At 50.6% G+C, this 12412-nt stretch overlaps 1 protein-coding gene across 1 annotated transcript in view; it reads right to left on the reverse strand.

Annotated features, from left to right (window-relative positions):
- CTNNBL1 (catenin beta like 1) overlaps positions 1–12412 on the reverse strand; it is an 89927-nt gene that overhangs the window by 37587 nt on the left and 39928 nt on the right. The window contains exon 11 of the mRNA XM_081948102.1: positions 778–959. Within this exon, the coding sequence (XP_081804228.1) occupies positions 778–959 (182 nt within the window). The remainder of the gene's footprint in view (positions 1–777; positions 960–12412) is intronic.

Here is a 12412-nt window from a genome sequence, read left to right on the forward strand (position 1 = left end):
GTGAGATTTGAACTGCCCAATTTCAGCAAGTAGCCTGTAGTGGCCACTCTAACCACTGCGCCACATCCGTGAAGCCCAAATGACATTTTCTCCCTCTGCTCATCTTTCAGGTGTATTTCTGGGAAGATGGCAGCAAACCCCTTGAGCTCAAGGGAAGCCACGACACACTTTCTAGGTGAATAATTTCTTCCCAGGGCAACAAATCACACCCCTTGGCCTGTTTCTGGAAACACCTCCTGTCTGGGGAGATGCCCCTATTCCGTCTTCCGCACCAGCCTCACTGGTCCTCATGACTGAACTGCGTTGAAACCAGGGTGACAACGGGCCTCCTGGACGTTCCCCCACCCCACCCCATCCACCTCCGGGGAGTCAGCGGAAGGAAGAGGGGGAACGTAACACGAGCCACCAGCAATTTGTGTCTGTGCTGCCTGATGTTCATGTCACACTTCAGTGCCGGGAGCCAAAAATGCTGCCTTGGAGGTGACATTTGCAGTGGGCTCATTACTCTTTTCCAAAGAGCTGGCATCAAAGAGACAGCTTCAAACAGGCCTGGCACACGGGCACAGACGCCGGCACTAATTAGCCACCCAGCGAGCAGGGAGGGAGTTGGAACTACCAGGAGGAGCCGGCTTTCTTTGCTGGCTGGCTTTGCCCGGGGGAGGAAAGACGGAGGGAGGGAGGGAGGCTGGACCCAGCCCTTCTCTCCAGGGCACCTGTCCCGGGAAGAGCGGAAGGAAGGAAGGAAGGGAGGGAGGGCGAGTGGGGAGGAAGTCCTACCTTCATGCTCTTTCTCGGACGCTCCCACCTTCTTGATCTTCTTCGGGGACTTCATGAAGAGAGGGAAGATGGTGCGCAGGCCCAGAATGTCCACAAACTTGTGGCAGTTGTCGGCCCCCTCCGGTCCAATCATGGCGTGGTCCAAGACTTTCAGGGCGCTGCTCCGGGAGATCTTCTTCTCTCTGCAGGGGAAGGAGAGTTGGACCCATGAGCCTGGGCTTTGCTGGAGGAGGAGGAGGGGGGGATGACTTGGGGTCCTTGATGCTCTCTGAGCTTGACTGGTTTCTTGCAGACATTGCATGACCCAACTAGGGAACATCATCAGTACTAGAAGAGAGGAGGAGTAGGAGAGAGGGGAGGAGGGGGAGGAGAAGGGGAAGGAAAAAGAAAAAGAAGAGAAGGAGGCAGTCTACTATTGTGGGGTTCTTATTGCTCTCTGATTTGGCTGTTTTCTTATAGACATTTCACGGCCGAACAAAGTAACATCATCAGTGCTAGAACAGAAGAGAAGGAATAATACAATAATACAATAGCAGAGTTGGAAGGGACCTTGGAGGTCTTCCAGTCCAACCCCCTGCCTAGGCAGGAAACCCTATACCATTTCAGACAAATGGCTATCCAACATCTTCTTAAAGACTTCCAGTGTTGGGGCATTCACAACTTCTGGAGGCAACTTCTGTTCCTCTGATTAATTGTTCTCACTGTCAGGAAATTTCTCCTCAGTTCTAAGTTGCTTCTCTCCTTGATTAGTTAAATGGAGGAAGCGGAGACTTAGGGGGTTTTTAGTTAAATGTTTTTTAAATTCTTTTAGGGGTTTAGGGGTTGAGGGGTGGGTGGGTCAGATCAGGAGCGATGACAGAGCCAGGTCACCAGGTGGGGTCTTGAGCAGAAGGAGCAGAGAGGAGGAGGGGGGAGAGGATATCATTCCTATACAGGGCTCCTTGATTCCAACAGTCGTAGGGAGGGGCAGATACGAGGACAGATTAACAACTCGCAGTCGGTTGGGAGACCCTGGGTGCTGGTTACACCCGGTCGCTTGTACCAACCCCCGCGTTCTAGGTGGTCAGGATCTGCAGGCCCAGGGCCTGAGGCTGTTGTTATGCAATGCGAGGTCCGTTGTCAATAAGGCCCCCCTCATTCATGATCTAATTTTGGAGGGGGAGCCGGACCTCGTGGGAATAACGGAAACCTGGTTGGGTTACCCCTCGTGGAAATGTGCCCACCAGGTTACCAAGCATTTCACCAGCCCCGGGCCCGGGGAAGGGGCGGTGGGGTAGCAGTGATTATCCGGGAGGACTTAGAGCCGAGGGAGTCCACTGTGCCACAGACGTCCGGATGTGAATCCCTTGTTGTGAAATGGGGCCCTGGGAGGCAGTTGGGCCTGCTGATAGTATACCTGGCTCCCCGCCATACATCAGCGAGCTCCTCGAGCTGATCTCATCGGTGGCGGTTGAGACCCCCAAACTTCTAGTGATGGGGGATTTTAACCTGCCGTCGGTGGGAGAAGCATCAGAGGGGGTTCGGGAGTTCATGGCTTCCATGATAGCCATGGACCTGACTCAAATGATTCAAGGCCCGACACACGAGGGAGGTCACACCTTGGACCTTGTTTTTGTCTCTCGCCAGTGGTTGAGTGATCTGGGAGGAGTGAATTTAACCATCACTCCTCTGTCATGGTCAGATCACTCACTCCTCCGACTTGACTTCCCTGGTGCTACCCCTCGCTGCGGGGAGGCGGAACCGGAAAACACTAGATGGTTCCGCCCCAGGCGCTTGATGGAACCAGACAGGTTCCAGACGGAGCTTGGGCCACCTCCTGCAGCCCTGACCCGCCCTCGGGTAGAGGACCTGGTGGCCGCGTGGAATAATGCGACTACCGGGGCCTTGAATCGGGTGGCGCCTTTGCGGCCTCTCCGGCGGCAACGATCCACCCTGGCTCCTTGGTTTACCGAGGAGCTAAGGGTGATGAAGCGCCGCAAGAGATGCCTAGAGAGTCGTTGGAGATCCTCCCGATCCGAATTTGACCGAGCACAGGTACGAGCCCATTTAAGGACGTACCTAGTGGCATTGAGAACGGCCAAACGTCAATATTGTGCCGCTCTCATTGCATCCGCAGAGAACTGCCCTGCCGCCCTGTTTCGGGTGTCCCGCTCCCTTCTGTTTCAGAGGCCGCGGGAGGCCCCTCTACAGGGTAGGGCAGAGGAGTTTGGGAAATATCTGCAGGATAAAGTCGCTCAAATCCGGAAGGATTGGGTCCCCTTCAGTGGCCCAGTCGAGACGCCAGTGGCGAGTCTTGAGAAACCTTTTTGGGAGGAGTTTGACTTGGTTGTCATCGAGGATTTGGACAGATTGCATGGACGACTGCGACCTACCACATGTTTACTGGACCCGTGTCCCTCCTGGCTTGTACTGGCATCCTGGGAGGTTACACGCGACTGGCTCCTGGGCCTAGTGAATGCTTCGTTGGGTGAGGGGTCTCTCCCGGCCGCCTTGAAAGAGGCGGTGGTGAGACCCTTGCTCAAGAAGCCTTCCCTGGACCCTACGGAGCTGGCCAATTATCGTCCTGTCTCCAACCTTCCCTTTTTGGCGAAGGTTGTAGAGAGTGTGGTGGCTTCTCAGTTTCCACGACATCTGGAGGAGAATGATTATCTAGACCCGCGCCAGTCCGGCTTTCGCCCTGGGCACAGCACAGAGACGGCCTTGGTCGCGTTGGTAGATGATCTCTGGAGGGCCAGAGATAGGGGCTGTTCCTCTATCCTGGTCCTATTAGACCTCTCGGCGGCTTTTGATACCATCGACCATGGTATCCTGTTGCGCCGACTGGAGGGGTTGGGGGTCCGGGGCACCGTTTTGCGGTGGTTCGGCTCCTACCTCTCTGGCCGGACGCAACGTGTGTTGGCAGGGGAGCAGAGGTCGACCCTATGCCCCCTTACTTGTGGGGTGCCACAGGGGTCGGTCCTCTCGCCACTCCTGTTCAACACATACATGAAGCCGCTGGGTGAGATCATCCGTGGTTTCGGGGTGGGATATCATCTGTACGCTGATGATACTCAGCTGTACATTTCCACCCCGAACCACCCCAACGAGGCCGTCGAAGTGATGTCCCGGTGTGTGGAAGCCGTACGGATCTGGATGGATGACAACCGACTCAGGCTCAACCCTTCCAAGACGGAGTGGCTGTGGGTTCCGGCTCCCCGGTTCAACCAGATAATTCCATCTCTGGCCATTGGGGGCATTCAACTCGCCCCCGTGGAGCGGGCGCGCAACTTGGGCGTCCTCCTAGATGCCAGGCTGTCCATGGATGAACATGTGACAGCCGTGGCCAGGGGGGCATTCCACCATGTTCGCCTGGTGCGCCAATTGCGCCCCCTATTGGACCGGGACGCCCTACGCACAGTCACCCATGCGATGGTGACGTCTCGCCTGGACTACTGTAACGCTCTCTACATGGGGCTTCCCTTGAAATGCACTCGGAGACTGCAGTTGGTCCAGAATGCGGCCGCGCGGGTGATTATGGGGAGTACCAAGTACTCCCATGTGACACCTCTCCTGCGCGAGCTGCACTGGCTTCCTGTGGTCTATCGAGTGCGTTTCAAGGTCTTGATTACGATCTTTAAAGCGCTCCATGGCTCAGGACCTAGTTACCTGCGGGATCGTATTCTGCCCCATACATCCCTACGACCCATTCGCTCGCACAGAGAGGGACTTCTCCAGGTGCCGTCCACCAGACAGTGCCATGGGGCGGCGCCTAGGAGCAGAGCCTTCTCTGTGGCGGGCCCAGCCCTGTGAAATGACCTCCCCCCAAATATTAGGACCACTACTGACCTCCGCTCCTTCCGTGTCAAGCTCAAGACCCACCTTTTCCAAATAGCTGGCCTGGCTCAACCATAACTTCGTATCGCTCCTGATGGGTTTTTTAATTTAGTAATTTTATTTAAGGGGATTTTAAATTGTGTTTTTAATTGTCTTTCACTTATAAGTCAACTCTCCTCCATGCACATATGTATATGTCTCTGTTCTTTTTGTATATATGTTTGTCTTATGTGTATTTTTTTTCGTTTTGATTGTACGCCGCCCCGAGTCCTTCGGGAGAGGGTTGCGGCTAATCAAATAAAATTATTATTATTATTATTATTAGTTTCCACCCATTGCTTCTTGTTCTACCCTCAGGTGCTTTGGAGAATAGTTTGACTCCCTCTTCTTTGTGGCAACCCCTGAGATATTGGAACAATGCTATCATGTCTCCCCTAGTCCTTCTTTCTCTTAAGCTAAACATACCCAGTTCCTGCAGCCGTTCTTCATATGTTTTAGTCTCCAGTCCCCTAATCCTCTTTGTTGCTCTTCTCTGCACTCTTTCTAGAGTCTCCACATCTTTTTTACATCGTGGTGACCAGAACTGAATGCAGTATTCCAAGTGTGGCCTTACCAAGGCATTATAAAGTGGTATTAACACTTCACGTGATCTTGATTCTATCCCTCTGTTGATGCAGCCTAGAACTGTGTTGGCTTTTCTGGCAGCTGCTGCACACGGCTGGCTCCTATTTAAATGCTTGTCCACTAGGACTCCAAGATCCCTTTCACAGTTACTACTGTTGAGCAAGGTACCACCTATACTGTACTTGTGCATTTCATTTTTCTTGCCTAAATGTAGAACCTTACTCTTTTCACCATTGAATTTCATTTTATTAGATAGTGCCCAATGTTCAAGTTTGTCAAGATCCTTCTGTATCTTTAGCCTATCTTCTGGAGTGTTGGCTATTCCTGCCAGCTTGGTGTCATCTGCAAATTTGATGAGTTCCCCATTTATTCCCTCATCCAAATCATTGATGAAGATGTTGAAGAGTACTGGGCCTAAAACAGAGCCTTGGGGTACTCCACTGCATACTTCCCTCCATGTAGATGCAGTTCCATTGAGGACTACCCGTTGAGTGCGGTTGGTCAGCCAGTTACGAATCCATCTGGTGGTGATGCTGTCTAACCCACATTCTTCTACTTTATCTAGTAGTAGGTTATGGTCTACCTTATCAAAAGCCTTACTGAAGTCCAAGTAAACTATATCGACGGCATTCCTCTGGTCCACTAATTTTGTCACATTATCAAAGAATGCAATAAGATTAGTCTGGCGTGATCTGTTTTTGACAAACCCATGTTGGCTTTTGGCTATTACTTTGTTTGCTTCTAGGTGTTCGCTAATTCGTTGCTTGATTATTTTTTCCAGAATCTTTCCTGGTATTGAGGTCAGGCTGATAGGTCTGTAGTTTCCTGGATCTATTTTTTCCCCTTTTTTGAGGATGGGAACCACATCAGCTCTTTTCCAGTCCTCTGGTAGTTCCCCGGTGTTCCAGGATCTCTGAAAGATATAATTCAGTGGTTCTGAGATCTCGTCTGCTAGTTCCTTCAGAACCCTGGGGTGTAATCCATCCGGTCCTCGTGATTTGAACTCGTCCAGAGTAGACAGTTGCTCACTTACCATTTTCTTCCCTATTTCAATTTGTGTTCCTAATCTGATATTTGTGGTGCTGTTTTTGATAGGTTGGACTGTTTTATCCCAATCCAGGAGGGGGGGAAAGGAAAGGGACTGTGGGGTCCTGGGTGCTCTCTGAGCTTAGTGGCTTCCTTACAGATGTTTCATGACCCAATTAGGGGACATCATCAGTGGTAGAAGGGAGGAGGAGGAGGAGGAGGAAGAGACGACGACTGTGGTTAAGGCACCAGGCTATAAACTGCCGATCCCGAGTTCTAGTCCTGCTTAGGCACAAAGCCAATTGAATGAATTTCGGCCAGTCACTTCCTCTCAGCGCTAGGAAGGAGGCAATAACAACCCATTTGCCAAGGAAACCGCAGGGACGTATCTCCAAGAATCAGACGTGATGGAACGGAAGACAAACGATTAGAAGGGATGACTAAATTTCACGAGACAAAAAATAAAAAAAAAATATCCCAGCATTCTATTTCTTTCTTTTTTAATCAATAGCTATTATTGGTAAACCAATTCAATAGGCAAATGGCAAAGAATGACTGGAATAAGAAATCAGAAATCCCAATTCTGTCTGAACGATGGGAAATGTTTTAACTTCGGGATCAAAACCTTCAGTAGTTTTTAGATTACATCTTATTCAAGAAAAACAGCAAAAGCATTCGGACATAGAGAATTGCACCTCATTTTCTTTGTACAGTACAATAAGTCATAATGCCTAAAATGTTTCCGTACATAAATATTTGGTGTTGATATTATGTCCTTTCCTTTCCCTTCCTTTCCAAATTCTATTTCTATTTCTATTCTATTCTAATTATTCCAATTATTCTAATCGATACTATACTATTCTATTCCTATTCCTATTCCATTCCATATTCTCCATTCTGTTTCTATTCCATTCCATATTCTCTATCCTATCCTATCCTTATCCTTATTCTATTCTCTTCCTATTCCATTACATATTCCCTATCCTATCCTATCCTATCCTATTTCTATTCTATTCCATATTCTGTATCCTATCCTATCCTGATGCCCCTTCCTTTTTTCCTTTCCTTCTTTCCCTAGAAGACCTCCAAGATCCCTTCCAACTCTGTTCTTTTGTTCTTCTACTTCCAAGCCTGCTTGCTCCACCTTGAAAATCAAAAGAGCTGAAGAGCCAAACCAAGTTGGTGTTTCAGCTTGGGAACGAGGGCTGGAAGGGGCCTTGGAGGTCTTCTAGTCCACCCACTGCCCACGGCAGGAGTCTTCCCCTCCCCCTGGCCAAACGGCTGTCCCATCTTTCCTTGAAAATCTCCGGTGACGGAGCAGCCGCCACTCGGGGCAATTGCAATTAAAGTCTCTTTCCTTGACAGGCAGCAATTGCATATTGATCAGCACTCAAGGCAGCTGCAGGGAGCGGATGCCTGGAATATTCATGGCAATTTAAGTCCGGGCTTTTACGGATCGATAGCCTGCTTGACCGATCTGTCCAAGGTTGGTTTTTCATTTGAAATATTTGTTCTATTGGAGGGCAGGCAGTCCGTCTTAATCACTTAGAGCAGGGATGGGCAGCGATGGTCCCTTTAAGACCTGCGGACTTCCACTCCCAGAATTCCCAGCGTGGCTGGCTCAGGAATTCTGGGAATCGAAGTCCGCAGGTCTAAAATGGACCATCGCTGCCCACTCCTGTTGCAACCAAAGCACTCTGCCTTGTGTGACACTGGGAAGACATGGCCTAGGCGGCAAACACCCGATGGAGTTAGCAGAGACGGCTAAATGGACTGTTTTGATTGGAGAAAAAAAACACAGATACCTTCATTTCCTACTTGGAAACCACTCCTGGACTTTGTGCTTGAGGTGGGAAAAAAACGTTGATCTTGGGTTTTACCAGTGAGATAGATTTGTCCTTATAGAAATGGCTACTTTATGTTATCGTGCAAAAGTAAAAGGTGGAGGATAGATCTTATGTTGCTAAGTGAAACATTTGCTAAGGGAGTTTTGTCCCGTTTTATGAGCTTTTTCGCCACAATTGTTGAGTGAATTCCTGCAGTTGTTAAGTGAGTAACACGGTTGTTAAGTGAATCTGGTTTCCCCACTGAACTTCATTGGTCAGAAGTTGCAAAAGGGAAATCAATTGGCCCCAGGACACTGGAACTGTCATAGGTACGTGACAAGCCTCTGAATTTTGATCGCATGACCAGGGATGCTGCAACGGTCGTAAGTGTGAAACATGGTTCTAAGTCACTAAATGTCTATGGAGAATCTCAGCCATCCAGGTCCTGGTTGTCCCAAAGGGGCTTTTTTCAGGAGGCAACTGGATTTCCTTGTTTTTTCTTGAAGACATTTCACTTCTCATCCCGGAAGCTTCTTCGGCTCTGACTGGACGGTGGGGTAATGGAAGGATTGAGAGTCCTTGCAGACAGCTGGTCACCTGCATCCTTTGAGAGGGTCCTTGAGGCCACTTGGAGGTTTCTCTGTCTAGCCTTCTCCACACCCATTTGCATGAAAACATCTGCAGAAAACACCCTGCAGCCAAGAAGGCTCAACCTCCATTTGCACCACTCAGGTGACTCTGAGGACAGAGATAAAACCTCCAAGTGGCCTCAAGGACCCTCTCAAAGGATGCAAAGGACCAGCTCTGTCTGCAAGGAGTAGAAACCCTTCCCTTCCCCTCCATCCAGTCAGAGCTGAAGAAGCTTCTTGGGTGAGAAGCGAAACGTCCTCAAAGGAAAAAAACAGAAAGTCCAGTTGCCTCCTGAAAATGCACCTTTGTGTCCTAAGTCCCTTTCTTCAGTGCCGTTGTAACTTTGAACGGTCACTAAATAAACTGTTGTCAGGGCTTCCTGCTCCAGTAGGGGGTTGGACTAGAAGACCTCTGAGGTCCCTTCCAACTCAAGCTATCCTGTGGAGCCCTTTTTTGTGTGAAAGCTTTCACAGAGGCTGCTCCTCCTCCTCCTCCTCCTCCTCCTCCTCCTGCTGTGGCGGCTGTTGGCAAGGGGGGCTGTCCGCCCTGCACATAAACCCATTTGTCTCTTGCGCTGTGTGGCTGGCCCTCCCGGCAGCATCTCGGCTGGTGCCTGGCAGCCGGCAAAGGCCTCTGCACAGGTCAAAGAAAGCCCGGCTAATGGCTTCGCAGTGGGAAATCCCCCTCCCCAGGCTTCTCCCCCTCCCCCTCCCGTTGCTTGGGAAACATGGAAGGAATTTAAAACCTCAGCCGGCCCCTTCCCTTCTGCGGGAAACGGTTAGGGATGGAGGCGGCTTCCTTTCTTTACAGAGGAAGAGAAGAAGAAAAAATGGAGGAGAAGGAGGAGGAGAAGACCAAGAGACTATTGGTAGCTGTGGGATGAACTGGGGTGGGTGGGTGGGTCCTGGGGGCTCTCTGCGCTGGGTGGTTTTCTTGCAGACGTCTCATGACCCAACTAGGGAACATCATCAGGGCTAGAAGGGAGGAGGGGTCATGGAGAGGAGGAGGAGGAGGAGGAGGAAGAGGGCAGTGGGGACCTTGTTGCTCTCTGCGCTTGGTTGTTTTCTTGTAGTCGTTTCATGATCCAAACCAGGTACCATCGTCACCACGATGAAAGGGGGGGAGGAGGGGGAGGAAGAGGAGAGGAGGAGGAGGAGAAATAGAAGAGGAGAGGACCATTTGTAGCTCCAGGTGGAACCCTGGTGCTCTCTGAGCTGAGTGATTTCCTTATTTATTTATTTATTTCTTGGATTTCTAGACCGCCCCCTCTCCCAAAAAGGGACTCTTAAAGATGTTTCATTGCCCAGCTAGCTAGTATCATCAGTGTGGGAAGGGGGTGGGTTTGCAGAGAGGAGGGCAAAGAAAATAGGGAGGAAGAGGAGGAATATGGGGTCTTATGAGAGATCCCTCTCATCCTTGAGCTACCAATCATCTCTTCTTCTTCCCCTCCTCCTCCGTTTCTCCTTCTTCTCTTCCGCCTCTCTTCCTCTGTTTTCCTGCAGATCTTTGGGGCCAGCCTCACAACTGGGGGTGGGGGGGTTGATGTTCCAGGAGCCGTAGCAGAGAAGGTCTTCCTCCTCTGGCCCCCACCAGCCAGAACAATAGGGACCCTCGGCATGTTTCCTCTGCCGACAAAGGTGGGCTGGGCCAATTCCCCGTGGGGTGAGGAATGACACCTGTCGCTCTGGAGATGAGATGCTCAGAAGGTGGGCCAGGGAGGGCGGGGGGGACAAAAATAACCCTGCCTCGTCAGAAATGGGGCTGCCCCACAGGGGTTGCTTAAGGAACCCCATGGGAACCAGGACACAATTGGAAAATGCACTGTTGGTGCAAAGACACACTAGGGTTTAAGCCAGGGGTGTCCAAACCTGGGAACTTTAAGGCTTGTGGACTTCAACTCCCAGAATTCCCCAGCCTGGGAGTTGAATTCTGAGAGTTGAAGTCTACAAGTCTTAAAAGTTCCCAAGTTTGGACACCCCTAGTTTAAGCACAACAAGGCTTTAAAAAAAATCACTGCAAGCATCCCGCAGGCATCCAAGAGGACAAGAAGAGCCCTGGGATCTCGGAGAAGGACAAAACAACAGAGGATGGATGAAAACCACGATGCTAACCATCATTAGAGGAAGTCCTTGACTTACGACCACAATGGAGTCCAAGGGGACCATTCGTAGCCTCCGGGCCTTTGATCCTCTGAGTTTCTCTTCTCTGCGCTCTTTCCAGAGTCTCAACGTCTTTTCGGTAATGTGGTGACCAAAACTGGACGCAGGACTCCAGTGGAAGCGATACTTCACCTGATTTTGATTCCGTCCCTCTGTTTATACAACCAAGGGCTGCATTGGCTTTTTTGGCTGCTGCTGCGGCTGCTGCACATGGCTGGCTCCTGTGGAAGTCCCCTCGGGCTTCCTCCCAGTTCGGCTGAACTGGTAGTGGCTTGGCAGCCTGGGGCGCTGGAAGTGGCAACCACCCAGGCTGGCCCTGCCCCCGAACCGGTTCTCCCACAGAGCCACCATCTCGATTCTCGCTTCTGTGCATGCGCAGAACAATTGAAATTCCACAATTTGTTTTCCTTTTTTTAACGTTTTGCACATGCGCAGACCTATTTTTGCGCACACCGAACCGGCAGTAATGCCCGGAGCAACCCACCCGACTCCGAGGTCCCCTCTCCCAGGACTCCTCAGATCTGGCTTTGCTTGCGCTGTGACCACTTGGCTCTTAGCAACAAAGTCTAGACTCTACGAAGGGAGTCGAGGGTCTTTCTTTCCTAGGTGCCCAAGCTGAGACAAGCCTGACAGCATCACATGACCTGAGGACACCCCAAATTGTCAGAAAGACGTTGCTACGAGCTGTCCTTGAGGAGGGTCTGTGGCAACTCACCGCAAGGCAATTCGCCGCAGGTTGTATAATATCGAAGAAACAGTGGAATAAATTGATAAACAAAGGAGGGGCCAAATGAAATGCGAATGAAAAAAAGATTTAAAATAATTTAAAAGATTATTTTAAATAATTATAAATGGAATAGTTGAATTGTCCCACAGCAGGTTGGATGTGGATAGTTGTCCCAATATACTTGGCAAACTTGTGTTGGAACAACTTGCCTCCAGAAGTTGTAAATTGTAAATACTACAAACCCTGGAAGTCTTTAAGAAGATGTTGGAGAACCATTTGTCTGAAGTGGTGTAGGGTTTCCTGCCTGAGCAGGGGGTTGGACTAGAAGACCTCCAAGACCCCTTCTGACTCTGATACTCTATTCTATTCTAAGATGGAGGAGAAAGTGGCCCATAGCGTCACCCTGAGGCGAGGCAGGGGCTGCGCAGAAGAGGAGAAGGCCGGGGATGGAGGGGGAGACCCAGGGAGGAAAATCAGAATCCTGCCCGGATCAAGGACGCTGCCTCATTAGCTGCACTGGGCCAGAGAGCAGCCTAGAGTCCAGAGGAGAAAAAGGACAAAGAGATGGGAGGAGAAAAAGCACGTTCTCTTCCCTCTGCCCCCCCCCCCTGCAGAACAGCTTTAATTAGCCTAAAGAAAACTCAGCACAATGCCTCCCCCCCCTCCCTCCCCTCAAAATAACCCATGCTTTCTGGCTATTTATTTAGCTCCCTGCTGCTGCTGCTGCATTAGCCAGCCTTGCCCTGCAGGGAGAGAGCTTTCTCCTGGCAGACCCCTTTCCCGAGAGCCCCCTTCCCTTTGGGAAAGCTGAGAGCAAGGGCAGGAGGGGG

This window comes from Natrix helvetica (genome assembly GCF_964273705.1).
Source record: "Natrix helvetica genome assembly, chromosome: 3".
Classification (NCBI taxonomy): Eukaryota; Metazoa; Chordata; class Lepidosauria; order Squamata; family Natricidae; genus Natrix; species Natrix helvetica.